We start from the raw sequence: 19,209 nt of genomic DNA, 5'->3' as shown, positions 1-19,209 counted from the left end.
TCAAAGAGTTACATGGCCTGATGGCATGACCTGTGACCAAATTTCGTATGCACACACGGCCTACGACACGGCCGTGCGACCCTATTTTGATTACTCGCATAGACGAACAGACGGGCTGGGGCACGACCATGTGTCCCATACTACAAATTGTACACGATTGGCCACACGATCATGTTTTTTAAACCACACGGCCTAGACTATGTCACATCATCGTGTGGCCCCTGTTTTCGAAATTTTTTTCAATATACCCCAAAATATTCTATTTTGTTTCAAAATTATCCCCGAATGCTCCCGAATTATTTTTAGGGTCCGTAGGCTTAGTTTTATGGCTCGTAAGTGTATCCTTATTTTAATTAAAATGCATATTTGAATGCTATTATTAATTTTGATTAATTGTATATGATTGAAGTTAATTGTTTCTAATTGTACTGTAATACTTTGTAACCCTAATCTGGCAACGGAGATGGGTTAGGGGTGTTACATTAAGTTTTTCTATTTTCAAAATCTTATACTACAAATATATCATCACATGTGTAATGTCATGTTAGTTTGTTATTTTCACATATTGCTCTAAAAAAAAAAGGCAAATAATGAATTTAATAACGGTCATTTTTTGTCAAGATTAAAATTTCAAATTTAAAAGGGTAAACTACACTACAGTTCACTCAACTATGCTTAGATGTCTTTTTTTATCACTCAACTTTTAAAACTTTCAAAATGGTCACCCAACTTATCAAGTTTGTTGTTTTTGGTCCATTTCCATCAAGAGTTGTCAAGTATTTGACGGAAGGGTGAGATGGCAATCCAAAAATTAGTATAATAACAAATTTAGCCATTAATTTTTACATATTATGTCAATTTAGACGTAATTAAAAAAGTTAAGCTTCAACATTACAAATTATCTCAAACTGATCCTAACTCTTTATATATATATATATATATAAATACATATTTTGGGTAGAAAGTAATATGTAATTAGTAATAATTGTTTAAAACAACATATATATATATATATATATATACAAAATTATATATTTAACATATCCATAAAATTCAATAAAAGAAAACAATTCTATTACATTAAACCTTTAATATTCAAAGAATTATTGTTTTCTCCTTCAAATAATTTTCAAGCTTTTCCTTGTAGGGACCAATTGGGTCAACGAAGAATTTAAAAAGCAGTCTCTTAAAAGAAGATTGACCCTTTTACATGTGAAATGAAACAGTGGTTAAAAAAATATCAATTATGTAAAGGAATGTAATATGAACATTTTTTTGTCTAAATTCGGTGATTTGTCTCTCTTTTTGAAGATTTTGCCTTTTCCATTAGAAAAATCAAAATGTTGATGATAGGAAAATCTCTACTAAGAATAGGAAATGTAATAATATAAACATTAAAAAATAAAGTAAGACTTGTATTGGCAAGTACTTACTATTCTTTAATGCAAACTTTTATTACTTTTTATTACTACTAACTTCACATATATTTATATATATATATATATATATTCTAGACATGGAGATAGCATATATAAATATATGAGAAAGCATATATTTTGAACTATGTGGGTTAGTTTGATAGTCAATATGTTTATTGTTTTGGATATAGTTTGAGATCAAATTAGGCCAGTCATATTACTGTTATCATCTTGTAATTCATAAAAAAAAGAGTAAAATATATTAACTAAATAGATACCCTTTAAATTTTTTATTATATCAAATTTTGGACTTCACCTCACCATTCTGTCAAATACTCAATAACACTTAATGGAAAAGGGCTTAAAAGTACACACTCAATTAGTTGGATGATTATTTTAAAAATTTTAAAAGTTGAATGACCAAAAAATATATATAAACATAATTAAATAACGTGCAATGTAGTTTACCCAATTCAAAGATATAAAAATTAAAAATGAACAAATCGAAAAACATAAATTAAATCTACAAGTTTAACCAAACCCAAATTCAGGACAAATTTTGACCTAACGTCAATAATAGAATTAAACGTACATTATATAAACTTTAATTTAAACCCTAAACCCAATCAATAACAAACTTGTATCCAAATACCATAAATAACCATTTACAAAAGCCCAACCCACATAACTATTTAAAATTAAACAAAATACCCTTACCCTTATATTTGCCTCTGCCGACTTCCTCTTCTTTTCCAGCTATCCTCAGCCGCTGCTTCTGCCGACCGACACTCTGCAACAGTCAGGTTGTCATTGGGATTATTTTTCTTCATAATGGGTGCTAAAAAGGAGAATAACGATGATGAGATGGACGAAAAAGTGAAGAAGTATCTTAGAGGAGAAGCTGCAAATTTGGAGGTAATCAATGTTTGTGTTTGTTTATAGGATTTTACTTATTTTTATGAATTTTTTCTTTGTTAATTTTTTTCGTTTATTTTCTGCAGGGATTAAAGGACAAGAAACTAAAGGGCCAGCTTGCTGTAAGAGAAGATTTGTATGGAAAATCTGCGAAAACTGCTGCCAAGATTGAGAAAGTGAGTTTGAGCTTCCCTTTTGAGCAATGGGTTCTTTTTTATTTCTTAATTTAATTGTCTTTGTGTATTTTAATTCTTCTTAATATTAAATTTGCTTCATTTTTTTTATTTTTTATTTTTGGTTTTTTAGTGGCTTTTGCCAAGTGAGGGTGGTTATTTGGAGGCAGAAGGTATTGAGAAGACATGGAGGATCAAGCAAGAATCCATTGCTCGTGAGATTGATATCTCAAGCTCGAAGAACCAGTATGATATTGTTTTACCAGGTGCCTACTCTCTAATGTTCATAATTCGTTTTATAGACAAGGTTTTAGTGGTTTAGACTAAGGATTATATGCTAGATTACGAGATAAAATAAGCAATCAGTCAGCAAATTAGATGTTGATTTTAACTTGTTTTAAGTTCTATTTGGTTTTAATGTACTCATTTAGATTCTGTCTACATGTGCAGAACTTGGTCCTTACACTCTAGATTTCACCTCAAATGGTCGGTATATGGCAGCCGCTGGACGTAAGGGCCATCTGGCTATTGTTGATATGAAGACATTAAACCTAATTAAGGAGATTCAGGTATGCACTGCTCCAGCAAAAATCAAATTTTGTAGTTGAAGGGGATGCTGTTTCTTGTGCATATAGTGATATTGTCTGATTTTGCATTTTGAAAGTTCCCAATTTTAATGTTATTTATAAGAAAATTCACCCATGCTTTGACCTAAATCAGCTTGGTGTTGAGTTTTACCGTAGTGTTTAAAATATGGGGTTGTTCTGTGATTTCAATTTAATGTCTGTTCTTGAAGATGGGTGTTGTGTGGAGCAACTTTTCTTACAATTCATTTTACAAGACAAATGCATGTGATACATGTTTTTTTCTCATTCCACCCATTTGCATAAGGCTTTGTTAGCAATATTTAGCTTAAGAAAATGATAGTATGGATCAAAATTTCAAATAGGTCTCTGTTGGAGGAATCTAAAATTTAGTAGACTGAACTTAATCTCATTAAAACCTACAGCCGATAAGTTCATTTGAATCTGAGTGTCTTATTTTCTAGTGCAAGGTCCATTGGTTCATTCTCTTGCTCTTATATTGGGCAACCATGCTATATCTGTGGCATCATCTCGTTATGAGAATCTGAATATCCAGCTGTAATTTTGTTATAGAGGACCTAAGATAGTAGTCGTGGTGAACATTAATAACTGTGATTTTGTTGTTCATTCATGATTATATATTTTATAGACAAATAAATTCAAAAGGATGGAGGCTAATTTTGTCATGTTTGAATGTGCATCTGTCTTGTCATTGCTTTTTGTTAGTCTAAGTCCTCAGTCAGGTAGCATCCCAAGGTGCCTAAGAATTCTGCAAGTTGGAGGAAAGTAGAACATTGGTCACATGCTTTCAATGTTATATAAGTGATCAATAAACTTGATTTACTGCTGCAGGATTCTTTCCTGGGATGTTATTGCTAATATTATTTTATTAGCAAACATTATCATATAATTAGGTGGGAGTATATAATCAATCATAATTGAAATGGTTATTTGCAATTTATACTTTATTCTTGTATTTCAGATTATAGTTAATGCTTAATGTTAGTCTCTTACTCAAAATTAATTGTATGGCATGGATTTGACAGAAGTGGTAATATTTTTCTGTCCATCACTAAAGCATTAATTTGATTTACATATAATTGCTTGTTCTTTTTGTTCAGGTTAAAGAAACAGTACGGGATGTAGTGTACTTGCATAATGAACTCTTTTTTGCTGTTGCTCAGAAAAAGTAAGCCTTCTCGTATTTGCAGTGAAAATTTCATTTTGTCACAAAAAATAAAAAAACAAAGAACAAACCTTGTGTTTGCATCTGCACCGAGTGTGCATCTCATGATCTTTATGATTAGTGGTGCATGTGCCTGGACATAGGGCTGCTGTCTGTTGGATGTAACGCTGTCTTATGGAAGCAAATCATTTATCTTCATCAGTTATACCTATTTAAAATTTATGTTCCATCTATTAATGTTGCCATATTTCTATTATTATGTCATCAGTATGAAAAATACATGCTGCTAATGACAGCCCTTCAGAGCTTTATTGGAGTAATGCAGCTAAGGTGCTTATTATTGTAGGTACCCTTATATTTATAATCGTGATGGAACTGAGCTCCATTGTTTAAAGGTCAGTGTACCTTTCTATGAACACTGCTACTTAATTAGCTGCTATATGTGCATGGTGTTAAGTCATGTATCATCTTCTAGAAACTAGTTAAATTGCTATTCTGTTTCACCTATTTTTTTATATTTTTCTTTGTTAAACTGTAAGAAGATTAAAAGCTTTGGTGAGGTTTGTATTATACCTGAACTTGTTGTTCCAGCTCCCTTTACCCTATAGCTTACACTGTTCTCCTAGAAACTTAAAAATTTCTTCTCTTTAGCCCATATTATCCTTTTCTGTTTCTCTGTTGCATGCCCAAGCTTATGAAGTATGAGGCTACTGTTTATTCTGTGGTTTAGATAATTATTGGGCCTAGCTGTTTATTCTGCAGTTTAGATAATTCATGGGCTCATTAAATCAGATCATGATTCTTTGAATAAGCTACCAAAATCCTTTAGCTATTTCGGGGTTTGAGTTCATTGTTAGCAATTCATTCTTTCTTGGTTGTGAAGTTTACTGTTTATGCATTAAGCAGACTGAGTTACAAGATTTTTTTCAGGAACACGGTGCAGTACTAAGACTCCAGTTTCTGAAAAACCACTTTCTCTTGGCATCAATAAACAAATTTGGGCAGCTTCATTATCAGGATGTTACAATGGGTGAGATGGTAGGCAATTTCCGGACTGGTTTAGGCCGCACTGATGTTATGCAGGTCAATCCATTTAACGGAGTTGTTGCATTGGGTCATTCTAGTGGTACAGTAACCATGTGGAAGCCCACCAGTTCTGTCCCACTTGTAAAGATGCTATGCCATCCTGGACCTGTCTCATCATTGGCGTTCCATCCAAATGGGCATCTCATGGCTACATCTGGGAAAGAAAATAAAATCAAGATTTGGGACTTGAGGAAGTTTGAGGTTATTCAAACAATGCCAGGTCATGCAAAGACCTTGAATTTCAGTCAGAAAGGCTTGCTTGCTGCCGGAACTGGATCATTTATAAAAATTTTAGCTGATTTTTCTGGATCTCAGAATTATAATAGTTATATGACTCATTCTATGGCTAAAGGTTACCAGGTAGGGAAAGTTTTGTTTCGACCGTATGAAGATGTTTTGGGGATAGGACACTCCATGGGTTGGTCTAGTATTCTTATTCCAGGATCCGGGGAACCCAACTTTGATTCTTGGGTGGCAAACCCATTCGAAACATCTAAACAGAGGCGAGAGAAGGAAGTGCACTCTCTGCTCGACAAGCTTCCACCCGAAACAATAATGTTGGACCCAACCAAGGTTGGTACAGTGAGAGCACCACAAAAGAAAGAGAAGCCAACGAAGAAGGAGATAGAAGCTGAAATGGAAGCTGCCATTGAAACTGCAAAGGATACCGACTTTAAAAAGAAAACAAAGGGAAGGAACAAGCCGAGTAAGAGAGCAAAGAAGAGACAAGAGATGATTGAAAGAGCCAAGAAACCGTTCTTGGAACAACAAATACAGGAACATGAAAGGTCTAGAAAGAAGCAGAAAACCAATCCGGAAACTGAAATGCCGAAAAGTTTACAGCGGTTTGTTCGTCAGAAAGCAGCTTAATTATCTTTGATACGATTGCATTAGCCTTTCTAGAAGATCAACCTGTTTTCGTCTTTCCCACAATTTTGTGCTTATCTGACCTAAAGAAGAATTGAAGCCAGGTAGAGGTAGGCACCATTGAAGTGTATTCTCACTGTTCTATACATACAGAAAAGGAAGCTAGAATTTGCTTAATTTTGTTGTGTTTTAGCATGGAACTTGTATCTTGTAGAATGAATGCCAGAAAACTGGTTTTTAAATCTCGTGTTGAGAATTGGCTTTGGGTATTTGTTCGTACTTTTTTCATGGTATTTTGAGTTGAGATTGTATTTATATCATTCTAGCGGTGGATTTGAGTTATGTTTCAGTATTATAGTTTGAAATAGAGTTTGGGTGGTTCAATATTAACGTCTCCCGAGTGCTTCGAGGTTAGGGCACTCTTTTTAGAACAACACCGGACCGATCGGGCTATAATTTGGAGTAAGGGTTGAACATAATGATGATTTATGAAGGGGTATGAACAGATTATTGGTTAAATTATCGATGATTTTTTTATAAATTATTTAATTAAATTAGAAAAATTGATTAGATTAGAAATGGATAGTTTGATTAATTTGATCACCTATTAGTATGAATTGGTAGATTTTTATAATAAATGTTGTATGCTGTCAATTGATTCTTAGGATAGTTTAGTATTAATTTTTAGAAGTATTTTTAAAAGTGTTGTGAAAAAATAATTTTGAAGATTACTCTTGAAAAATAAAATGTTTATTTTAGACATGATGATAATAATGTAATAAATATGTATTTTTAGTTAATATTATGATATTTTAGTAAGAATATAAAATAATTTTTAATATTTTAATATATAAAATATAAATTTTAAATATTTTTAAACAATTAATACTAATTTTTATAAAATTTAATTTGAATATATAAATTATATTTTAACATTTAAAATATAATCAATAAAAATTTAAATATATAATATTATATATTTAAAATAAATTTCAATAGTAAGGTGATTATATACTCAATATAAATATTATATAAAATATTTTATAATAGTTAAAATTATCTTTTATTCTTAAAAATACTTTTGCCAAAAGTAAAAATTAAAAAATTGTTTTTATTTTCGAATTCAAAAGTATTTTTAAACACTTTCGATGTTGGAAGTTGTCTGTTTAATATTATTTTGGCAGAAGCACTTTTGACCCTAAACACTTTTGAGAAGTAATGTTAAACTAAAAGTCAGTTTAGCATTACTTCTTAGAAGCACACTTAGAACAAAAAAACTTTTAAGTAAAAATACAAAAAAAATTTCTTTGGAAAAATATTTTTGACAAAAATTTTAGCTTTAATTTAAAAGTGTTTTTTACCTAAAAGTATTTTTAAAAATATTACTAAATAATTTTAAGCCTTAATTTAGTTGACATCAATATTATTGTTTAAGTAAAAGACTTGAATTTAAGTGTATTAAAATATATTATTTTTCTACTTAAAATTTAAAATGAATTATAAGTAATTTTAAATATTATAATTAAAAAATTATACGTTGAATTTGATTTCTTAAAAGAACAGTTTGCTGGCTGGCACTTAATTGAATGTTTGAATTTTTTTTTTTCTTTCTTATATACCGATAAACACGGCTTTTGTTGAAACATAACTCTTATCTTTGAGTTGCGTATTGGTTTGGCAAAATATCTTACCAGAAAATGGAAACGTGAAAAACATGATTGGGTTTTGGATCATGCACTTACACCCATTATTATTATTATTATTTTCTTTCTTCTTTTTGGACTCATCTCCATCTTTGTATACCATTGCCAATTTGCCATTGCTTTCAATCCAAACACTATGTCGTGGATTTCCTTGTTTTTTCTTGGTAAATTGCCTCACTTTGTCGGAAGAAGAAGCTAAAAGCTGTCCCGTTGCTGCTAGCTCAATCCCCCACTTTCAGCATTAACCAAGGCTCAACAATACTTAATAACCCTTATAATATATAAAAGCTATTATCAGTTCCCATATGAAGAATTGAAATAAGCAGAGGAAAGTGAGTGAAAAAAAAAATGGATAAAACCCAGAGTATTCCAACCATTGATCTTTCAGATTTTCCAGCACAGTATGAGAAACTAAGGCGATCATCTGAAGAATGGGGTTGTTTCAGGGTAGTCAACCACAACATCCCTTTTGAATTGATGCAGGAAATGAAGAAAGTTGTGAGATCATTGCTTGACCTCCCCATCCAAATCAAGCAAAACAACGTCGATGTCATTGCCGGCAGTGGTTATTGGGCTCCCAGTCCTAAAAACCCTCTTTATGAAGCATTGGGTCTCTATGATATGGCCTCCTCCCAGGCTATTCATACCTTCTGCTCTCAGTTGGATGCCTCTCCTTCACAAAGGTCTGCCCCCCCTCCTTTTGATTTTGTCTACATGGGATTGTTCTTGTTCGATTTTAGATTTTGAATACCCAATTTGAAGTTCATATGATTCGACATGTTCAAATGAAATTCGGTTTGATTTATATTGACCCAGAGACACAGTAGCGAAGTATGCTAAAGCAATACATGAGGTAATCATGGATATAGGTGGAAAAATAGCAGAGAGTATGGGATTGAAGGGTGATTACTGCAAGGAATGGCCTTGCCAATTTAGGATAAATAAGTACCATTTCACCCCTCAATCTGTAGGCTCGGCTGGGGTCCAATTACACACTGATTCTGGCTTCTTAACAATACTTCAAGACGATGAGAATGTTGGTGGACTTGAAGTGATGGACAAATCTGGTGAATTTGTAGCTGTTGATCCCTTGCCTGGCAGCCTCCTTGTCAATCTTGGGGATATGGCCACGGTGAGCTAATCATCCCTTTCTTTAGATGTGGCAGTTCGTGTATTCTCGTGTCGTAATCTTGTTGTTGATTCTGATTCAGGTATGGAGCAATGGAAGGTTACACACGGTGAAGCATAGAGTGCAATGCAAGGAGGCGAAAACTAGAGTGTCGATCGCCACGTTCCTCTTGGGACCGAAAGAGGAAGCGGTGGATCCGCCACCGGAACTGGTGGATTCGGACCACCCGCGACTTTACAACTCGTTCACGTACGAGGAGTACAGGAAGCTGCGGCTGTCGACGAAATTGCAAGCTGGTGAGGCTCTTGCACTTGTTCGTACCTGATCTCAAAGAAAGATTGTGTAAAGCATATTGCAATGTAATGAAAGTCCTCCCCTTCTACCCTTTGTTTGATGAATAAAGCATGAATTTGAATTTCCCTAGAAATGAAGTAAAAAGTAAAAATAGTCCATACTCATTTCCAACATATAATGACTGTATATTCCATTGCAAAAGGGGTTGCCTGAACCTCCGGATTTGCATTTTTGCGGAGAAATTGGACCTAAAATTTTCAGATTGGCCTTAAAATCTCTAAGATGTGGCAAGAGGTAAATGTATCATGACTTTGTATTTTGCTCCTTCTGATTAAAAAAAAAGATTGACGCGACTAATTGAATAATCAAATAGTGACTTGTGGTATGTTATGTGTACTTTATGTCAATGTATGAAGATCAATTTTTAGCTGTAGAAATGGATAAAATTCTTAAAATGATCAATTTATTTTTTAATCTAATGTACTGGGATTAATTGTTCATTTTTTAGTAGAAGGGGTAAATTGCAAATTGTGGCAAGACTTGAACATATTTTGTTGCTATTGATGATGAAAATCTTTTAACAATAAAAATGGATAAATTTTTTAATAGAATGATCAATTACTCTTTAATCTAATATATAATAATTATTTTACTTATATTTTTAATAGAAGAGTCAAAATATAATCCCTTATGATCTCAAGATTTGAACAGATTTTGTTGCTATTGACCTTCAAAAAAGTGATACTGTTTGTTAGCTAAGCATTGTACAAGTTATATTAATCTTGTATTTGTTTATAAATGCGGCTAAATTACGCAGCAGGAAAAAGTAGGTTTAATTAAATCCAAGGCTTCATCCAATTATTTCATTAAATATTTTGTAAATTTTGAATTCTGTTGACTATTGCTATTTGTCTCTCCTTCATATGGGTTAAACTATATATTTATACGATATAATTACTGTTTATAAATATAATATTATAGGTAAATTCTTATGTATTTTGATACATACCCTATTTTAAAATTAACGCGTGTTTATACGATGTAGGTTTGCTTATATGATAGTGCAAACCCACATCATGCGGTCTCATAGAAATGTATGAATACCTTACATACCAACCCAAAGTAAGAATCATGTAGAGTGTGGTTCAGTACCCAATTAGATGGTGGGTCGATAGATAACATAACAAATTCAATTTTTATTATTTATGTTTATTTATTTTCAAACTATGTCCTTTGTTAGGAAAACAAATTTCATATTAATGGAATAAGATATTTATACTAGCATATATTTATGGACCACGTGTATATTTTCTATACAATCTTAATTTTTACCCATAATTTTCTTAAATCTTTAAATTGAAAAAGCATACTTAAAAATGTTCACATTTTCTTTATTTATGAGCATATTTTAGAGAATGTGACTCTTTTGGAAGATAAAATGTCAAAAAATTACGGATGTATAATTTAAGGACCATAACACTAATATATAATTTTTATACATTAATCTTAATTTTTAATCAACTCTTCATCACCAAGAATTGTTTTGAATTGATCATCTATTAGAAATTAGTTATTAGAGTATTTACACATATTTGACTCATACTTTATTTAATAATTAAAATTAAATAAATTTTAACCATATCAAATCACCTTTAATTTGGACTAACCTTTTATAATAGTAAATAATAATATATAATTATTTTTACAACATATACTTTATGTACATATATTTCAATAATCTCCCACTTGGACCTCACTCCCCAACACACATATCTTTAGGATTGTTAAAAGTGACTTTAAAATATTTTTAATATTTTGATATATATAAGAAATTCCATATTAAAATTTTAAAATTTAATCTAGATATATAAATAATCATGTTATATATATATATTGAAATACGTTATTTATATATATGTTTTTCATAAAATTTTGATATACTAATTTTTGTTTTACATATTAGTCATTTTGTGTAATTACATTTTTTAGATTTTATATTATATTTTGATTACCTTTTATATATATCATATTGGTATATGAATAATATTATCGAAATTAGTATGGCATTAATAGCCATTGTTGGAATTACCTTCGAAAGGAAAGTCCAGTCAGAATTTTGGATCAGTAGATTATTTTTATCTTTATTTTACCTGTTTGATTTGTTGATTAGTGGTAAAAAGTAAGGTAAATTTTACAGTACATCCAATACAAATGTCACTCTTATTTTTTCATTTAAATACTTTTTAAATTTGCGTTAAGGTTAACTCCGATGATATTAAAATAAAAATAACAGTGATCTGATTAATTATTATAATAATGAGATTAAAATCATTAGTAAAATAAGTGTTTGAATATAAATGCAACCATAATAATGAAATTTAAAGATGTATTTTCTACTACATTTTATATATATTTTAATAATATCTAAATTTTAATATATTTTACTTAATGTGAAATTTACCCTAAATCAACTTATTATATAATTTATTTATTCTTTTAAATAAATAGCTTAAATTATTTAAATGAGTAATTAAAATAAATAATTTAAAATACATTACAATATAATTTTAAAAAATCAAAGACAATATTTTAAAAAGTTGGCTTCACAAAAATGGAACAAATTATTACAGGGGTAGAGGTGAAGTCGAACAATTTTTTAGGAGGGACGAATGAGATTTTATTTTATTTTATAGTCTATATCTCTATAATTTTAAATGATTAAATTAAATTTTTATAAATTTAGGAGGGGCAAAGTGTAATTTTACCTTTATTAATTTAAAATTTTAAAAGGTCTAAATAGTAATTTTTTTATTTTGGGGAGCTGGGCTCCTACCAGTCCCTTAGATTCGCTTTTGTACAAGGGTTAAAAAATACAAAAATTCTTATAAATTGATTTAATGTGAAGAACTGGAGATCTTTTTATGAAAATTTTATTTTATTTTTTGCATTAAATTTGAAAGTTAAAAACATTCATAAAAAATTAATATTGTAATTTTCTGTTGTCTTTGTTTGTTGACTTCAATTTCAATACTTTCACATTAGCAATAAAAAGGAAAAAGAGATGCATGGTTGCCAAAATTCTACAGTCCAAACTATGCCTCTACTCTTGCTCTTTCCTTATTCATACAATCAATATTTAAGAAAAGTTAAAAGACCCATCATTCATTACAATGTCTCATTATATCAATTTAATGGAAGCAAGAAAGGCAAAGTGGATATGCTTAGCTTTATCATCTTTACATAGCATTCTATGTTAGTGATATATCAACTTTTAATTTAGATAAGCAAATGCATCAATTATTAATTTCTTTGAAACTCTTTTGTAAGGATAAACATTATATACTCTTTATATAAACCGATTAAAGTTCAATACTTTTATACACAACAGTTATTTCATTCTTTTAAGACATGCTCAAATTTTAAAACACTATTAGATACTACAATAGTATGTTCTAATTCACATCTTTTAGTGTTAAATTAGATAAATATTTTGCATGTTCAAAATAAGGTATCTTCACTTTTCAAGCACAAGAACAAATATACCATGATAATTCATCATTGGTCCAAGATGAAAATACTCTATATAATTTTTAATTATATTTTCATTTGCAACACAATGAAAGTTTAAGTGAAAAAGTTGTGTTATAATAAGCGTTGATAATAGAATAAGAATGATAGTAAAACAATAAAAAAAACACACACACATACACACGTACACACACATATTTTATGTGAAAAATCCTTATTGCGAAAAATCATGAGCAGAGGAAGAGAAATTCACTATGTTGAAAAAATGCATTATGCAAGAGAAGTTTGACTACATCTATTTAATGGTTAAACAACCCTATTATAATCAATGTCTAATAAAAGAAGTATAATCCTATACGGATTCAACTTGTGTGGCATGGTCTATACCCCCAGTCGCAACCTCAGTCCAGTTCTATTCCTCGCCCCCACAGATCCTCCTATTTTGCCTCTTTATTTTGTTTATTTAACAAATGATGGGATTTAGGTTACACAACTCTAAAAAATTGTTATAATACTAATAAAAATTCGAGAAGTCTTGAAGAGAATAAAATTTTGTTTTGAAGAATTTTAAAAATTCATATTGTGGTAAAATGCTTATATTGATAAACGAGCTGATATTTGTTCATTTTCAGATCAAGTTGTTATATAGGTTGATGAGAAAAGAGAAAACTCCAAAACATTTTATTTGAAAGAGATATTATAGTTGATGCTCATTTTGAAAGATAACACAAAGTTAAATATTATTTTGATTATTACGATGCTTTACAATCCTATACTATTTTCAATATCCTTTTTATGTTCTATAAAAAGCACAATTTAGTCCAATTTTCTATTATAACTATGGTACAATTTTATTTTAATTAGAGCTTAAAAAAAAAAAAAAAAGCTTCAACCCTTGAGAGGAGTTTTTAAAAGCTCAGCCTTAGAAATGAAAAATCTTAAATATTATAATTCATAAGCCTACATCTACTCTCTTCATTTAACCCCATTCATGACCCCAAATGCAAGAGTTTGATATCAAAAAATTTAGTCCCTGAACTTAATTAACGATATGTCTCGATTTAATTTCTCAACTGTTTTTGATTATACTTTTGTATTAACTTTATAAATCTTCTTCTTATTATTTTACGAATTCTTTTGATGGAGATGAAATTCTAAAATCGTATTTTTCGACACCGATAATAATCAAATTGTCACACACTAAAATTAAAACTAACAGAATTGATTATCTCTAGGTAAAACAATTAAAATTTTGAAGAAATATATTAAGGATTGTTGATAATATATCAAATAAAGAAGTAAGAGGAAGTCAAGATGGAAAGAGAGTGGTTCTCCCTTCAAGCTTTAATGGTGGTTCAAGAAACATGCTGTGTGTATATTATGATGCAATGATCTTGATAAAAAGATTTGATAAGACAAATCTTGTTTATAACTATAACATGTAATCCACAATGGAAAAATTACAAAGGAGCATAAAAATGGTCAACTTGCTTAAGGTAGACTATATTTGACTTGTACAATATTTCTACAATGCTAAATATAAGCCTACTTAAACTTTTTTTTTTTTTTTGATATTTTTAATTTCATTTTGCATGGACAATCTAAGAGTATTTTAAGGTTGTCCATGCAAATTTATTTTAAGATTATTTAGTTTAAATTTATTTTATATATTATTTAATCCTTTGTAATTGTTTATATATTTGCAAGTAAAGGAATAAAATAATTCATCATTATGATTTACCTTCTTTACATATTAATTTCTCAAAAGATAAAAATACAAATTATTTACAATAGAATCACTACAAATTAGTCTTTCAGATTATGATAACATTTAATATTATAATTGAAAGAGTTAACTTAAGAAAAAGTTTTATTTTTATTTTTTATGAACCAAGAGGTACAAGAAAACCATTTCTTTATCAAGTTTTAATTGCACATGTAAAATTAATGCATGTGATAGCCTTAACTATAACATTTAAAGTAGTTGCAACAATATTGCTTGAGAGATAACCATATATTCACAAATAATTTTGCCATTAAATCTAAAGAAATAGACTTTTGTAATTTGTGTAAAATAGAATGTAACTATAGAGGTATTATGAAGAGTATCTCTAATCATATGAGATGAGACATCCACAGCGAAAAGATTTGCCTTTGAAAAATTTGATAGTTCATCAAACTTTCAGAGATATTATGGATGGTATAAAATTTTTGCAGAAAAAATATTTATTTTTGGAGATGACTTTCGTCAAGTGTTGGACGTTATTCCCAATAGTACAAGAGCAGAAACAATTAATGCAAGTATTCAAAAACTTCTTTATTAAGTTAGATGAAAACATTGATACTAATAAGAAAGAATAGCATTTGTTGATTTGTTTATTTTATTTAATTTGGTACTTTGCCCGTAAATTGTTTATATCTATAAGAAGTGTTAGGGTTGACATCCTATAAGAGTATAAAAATATTTTAAAAAAGAAGCATATGACAATTTTTAAAATTTATGAAAAAATACACAACCAATATATTCTAAATACGGACCCTAATTAAATATATATATATATATATATATATATATATATATATATATATATATATATATATATATATACTAAGGAGCACACTAATGTAAAAGAATTTGAAAAACTTTAAAATATGAACTTTTGATAAAGAGGTAAAATTACTTGACATTTTACTTAGTCGAATTTCAAAATATTTAATAGTCAAATGTCTTAGTATATGTTAAAATTTAAATTTATATGTGAACCATAAAAACAAAAAATTTAACTATCAACAAAATCTAAAGTATATAATTATAAATTAATGGAAGTAAAAGATGGAACTTAATTATACAACAATCTAATTTCATATCAAAATAAAAAGTTTAATCTTTTAGTAGGCATGGATGAGAAGCAAGTGTAACATTCCATATCCAACTTAAATGTTACGGTTGAGTTTTAAGGAATTACGCGCTTTCGTTAAAAATCTAGAAACTTGGAACTCAAAAACTAATAAACTATAAAAGTAACATGTTTTAATCTCATGCTTGGCATGTTTTTGGACGATTTATTATGTGAATTAGTGAATTTTATGTTCCTAATCCTTTAAGTTTATTTTTCTATACTTAGATGAGCATAGGGAAGTGAAAAGAGCCAAAAAAAAGGGCCAAAATCGGACAAAAAGAGCTATTTTCAGGAACCACATGACCTAGGCACTTCCACACGGGCTGGCCACACGCCAATGTGCCAGCTTGTGTCGATTTCAAACCTTGTTTCTCTTTTACACGAAAAAACCTAATTTTTAGAGTTTCTGAGCATTCTAAAGTTTATAAATACATATTAGAAGAGGACTAAAGAGAGCACGCAGAGTAGAACGAAGAAATTACTCGAAGAACGCCGCCAGAATCAACTCTGAAGCAGATTTCCTTCAAAATTGAATATCTCCATTCAAATTTCCTTTGAAGTTTTATTAGGTTTCTTATGTCTTGTTGTTATTCTAATTTTGAGATGTTTCCTTCCTAGATTATGAACTAAATTCCCCAGATACCTAGGGAAGATGAAACCTAAGATGAATCTTATTATTTGATTTTCTGAATTATATGATAAATACTTTATTCTTGTTCTCAATTATGTAGGCTTATTTCTTGCTTTAATATTTTCAGGATATTAATTCAAGTTTGATGTGCTTATTTCAGTGGAACAAAAACCCCTGTTAGATCTGATATAATTGAGTGGAGTTGCATGCAATCCTAGAAATAAGGCAACATAAATCTACTAGATTAGAGTCAAATCTAATAAGGGAATCCATAGATCGAGTTAATGCGACAATAGGGGTTTTAATTAGGAAGAGATTTCAATTAATCAATCTAGAGTCAGTTGTTCTTACTCTCGAAAGAGATAATAACATAATTTAGGGATTTCTACAGATCAAGGCACAAGTTAATAAATCGTCTAATTCAGATTCAGAATAATAAGTGAAGTCTAGGTGGAATCTTCCCTGGGTATTGTCTTTCTCTTTGGTTATATTCGAGTATTTTCTCATTTTATTCTTTGTCGCATTCTGAGTAATTAGTTTAGTTAATTTTAGATTAAAAACAATTCCTCTACTTATCGGCTAGATAATAAAAAGTTAGTAATTACTAGTACTTTTAGTCCTCGTGGATACAATATTCCCTACTCACCATAGCAATACTACTACTCGATAGGTGCGCTTGCCTTTGTCGAGATTTTAGTTAGTTTGGTGACTCATCAAGTTTTTGGCACTGTTACTGGGGATTAAAATATTAGGAACACTATTTTTATTAATTTAGCCATTTTTACTTTATTGCACTTTATTTTTGTTTTTAGTTTAATTTTTGTTTTCTAATTTTTCTTTTGTTTGCTTTTGGCAGGTTCCTTTAGTATATGACTAGAAGAAACCCGTCAAGACCTTTAGTATTCGAAAGTGAGATTGAAAGCATAGCTCATAGAAATCGTAGAGAAGCGAGGCAGAGTCAACAAAGTGTAGTGGAAGTGCAAGAGGACGTTCTAAGGAGATGGCTGTAAATCAGAATAATCAGCTACCTTCCGTGATTGCTGTGAATCTTGCAAATCCGAATCCTGCTCCTCATACTATGTACGATTATGCCAAGCTCACTCTAACTGGGACTGAATCGAGTATTGTGAGACCTACTGTTGCTGCGAATAACATCAAACTGAAGCCAAACACCATTCAAATGATTTAGCAATTTGTTCAGTTCGATGGTTTGCAAGATGAAGATCCAAATACTCATTTGACCAACTTTCTGGAATTCTGTGACACTTTCAAGATTAATGGCATTTCTGACGATGCCATTCGGCTTCAGTTGTTTCCCTTCTCATTGAGAAATAAGGCTAAACAGTGGTTGAACTCTCTACCACGAGGTTCTATCATTACATGGGAACAAATGACCAAGAAATTTTTATTAAAATATTTTCCACCGGTTAAGATAACTAAGCTAAGGAATGATATATCTTCCTTCATGGAAATGGACTTAGAGACTCTATATGATGCAGGGGAGAGGTATAAGGATTTATTGAGAAGGTGCCCTCACTATGGGTTACCTCTATGGTTACAAGTTCAAACTTTCTACAATGGTTTGAACCCCTCGACTAGGGAATTGATCGATGCAGCCACCAGTGGTACTCTGAATAATAAAACACCTGAAGAGGCTTACGAGTTTATAGAGGAGGTGTCACTGAATAATTATCAGTGGCAAGTCATGAGAACAAAGCTGACAAAAGTAGCCGGTGTTTTTAGCTTAGATGCGGTCACCATGTTATCAAACCAAGTAGAACTCTTTAATATATGTGTTTCTACGCAAGTACATCTGGTAATGCAATGCGACGCAAATGGAGGTGGAATGAATAATTCAGAATATTTACCCTACGGTCTTAGCATGAAAAATGAGCAATTAAATTATATGGGTAATAATTTTAGGCCTCAAAATAATCCTTATAGTAATAAATATAATGCGGGATGGAGGAACCACCCAAATTTCTCATGGGGTGGTCAAGGAAATCAAAGACCACAACCCCCTCCAGGTTTTTAACAACCTTATCAACAAGAGAAGAAACTGAACCTTGAAGAGATGTTGGCAAAATTTATTTCGGTGTCAAAGACTCGTTTTCAAAATACTGAGACAAGTTTAAAAAATCAGCAAGCATCGATTCATGGGCTCGAAAATCAAATTAGACAGCTTGCTAAGTTAGTTTTAAAAAGGCAGCAAGGTAGCCCAGTAACACCGAACCCAACCAAAAGAGCATGTGAAAACAGTTACACTAAGGAATGGGAAAGTCTTGACTGAACCTGAAAAGAAGTTGCAACAGGAATTTAATAGGGAAAAGGATAAGGAGGTAAAACACGAAGTGAGTGAAACACCAGTACTTAAGGAATATAAACCACTGATCTCATATCCAGCAAAGTTGAAGAAAGATTGCATGGATGCACAATTTGGTAAATTTCTTGAACTTTTTAAACAATTGCATATTAACTTACCTTTTGTTGAAGCTATTTCGCAAATGCCCACATATGCAAATTTTTTGAAGGAGCTTTTAACAAATAAAAGGAAGTTTGAAGAGTTATCTACTGTGGAACTCAATGAAGAATGTTCAGCTATTCTTCAAAATAAACTACAAACCAAGCTGAAAGATCCAGAAAGTTTTACTATTCCCTGTTTAATTGGTAGTTTAAATATTGAGAAAGCATTAACTGATTTAGATGCTAGCATTAATTTGATGCCATATAAAATGTTCAAGCAGCGGTCTTGGGGAACCAAAACCCACTAGGATGAGTATTCAATTAGCTAATAG

The 19,209-nt window shown here is 30.5% G+C and overlaps 2 protein-coding genes and 1 non-coding gene across 3 annotated transcripts; 2 read left to right on the top strand and 1 right to left on the bottom strand.

Moving 5' to 3' along the window:
- The first annotated feature begins 2,063 nt into the window (after nt 1-2,063).
- LOC108455842 (probable U3 small nucleolar RNA-associated protein 7) lies at nt 2,064-6,619 on the top strand. Its single transcript, XM_017754406.2, has 7 exons — nt 2,064-2,333; nt 2,420-2,509; nt 2,640-2,772; nt 2,957-3,075; nt 4,212-4,279; nt 4,623-4,671; nt 5,207-6,619. Exons 1-7 carry the CDS (start codon nt 2,250-2,252, stop codon nt 6,230-6,232), a joined length of 1,569 nt encoding a protein of 522 aa, XP_017609895.1. The 5' UTR covers nt 2,064-2,249; the 3' UTR covers nt 6,233-6,619.
- A 1,323-nt stretch (nt 6,620-7,942) lies between these two features.
- LOC108468206 (2-oxoglutarate-dependent dioxygenase DAO-like) lies at nt 7,943-9,533 on the top strand. The gene is made up of 3 exons (XM_017769101.2): nt 7,943-8,615; nt 8,749-9,064; nt 9,144-9,533. Exons 1-3 carry the CDS (start codon nt 8,281-8,283, stop codon nt 9,384-9,386), a joined length of 894 nt encoding a protein of 297 aa, XP_017624590.1. The 5' UTR covers nt 7,943-8,280; the 3' UTR covers nt 9,387-9,533.
- An 8,319-nt stretch (nt 9,534-17,852) lies between these two features.
- Nucleotides 17,853-17,959, bottom strand: LOC128296190 (small nucleolar RNA R71). Its single transcript, XR_008286738.1, has one exon. It is a non-coding gene; the product is annotated as a small nucleolar RNA R71 (small nucleolar RNA).
- Between the last annotated feature and the right edge of the window lie 1,250 nt (nt 17,960-19,209).

Source organism: Gossypium arboreum, chromosome 7 (genome assembly GCF_025698485.1).
Source record: "Gossypium arboreum isolate Shixiya-1 chromosome 7, ASM2569848v2, whole genome shotgun sequence".
Classification (NCBI taxonomy): Eukaryota; Viridiplantae; Streptophyta; class Magnoliopsida; order Malvales; family Malvaceae; genus Gossypium; species Gossypium arboreum.
Note: the sequence above shows the minus strand (reverse complement) of the source record. Positions and strands in the feature narration are given on the sequence as shown.

Coding starts and splice junctions, on each gene's coding strand:
- LOC108455842 (XM_017754406.2), top strand. CDS start 2,250: ATGGGTGCTAAAAAGGAGAATAACGATGATGAGATGGACGAAAAAGTG. Junction 2,773..2,956: donor GTATGATATTGTTTTACCAG/GTGCCTACTCTC, acceptor CTACATGTGCAG/AACTTGGTCCTTACACTCTA. Junction 4,672..5,206: donor CTGAGCTCCATTGTTTAAAG/GTCAGTGTACCT, acceptor GATTTTTTTCAG/GAACACGGTGCAGTACTAAG.
- LOC108468206 (XM_017769101.2), top strand. CDS start 8,281: ATGGATAAAACCCAGAGTATTCCAACCATTGATCTTTCAGATTTTCCA. Junction 8,616..8,748: donor GATGCCTCTCCTTCACAAAG/GTCTGCCCCCCC, acceptor ATATTGACCCAG/AGACACAGTAGCGAAGTATG. Junction 9,065..9,143: donor ATCTTGGGGATATGGCCACG/GTGAGCTAATCA, acceptor ATTCTGATTCAG/GTATGGAGCAATGGAAGGTT.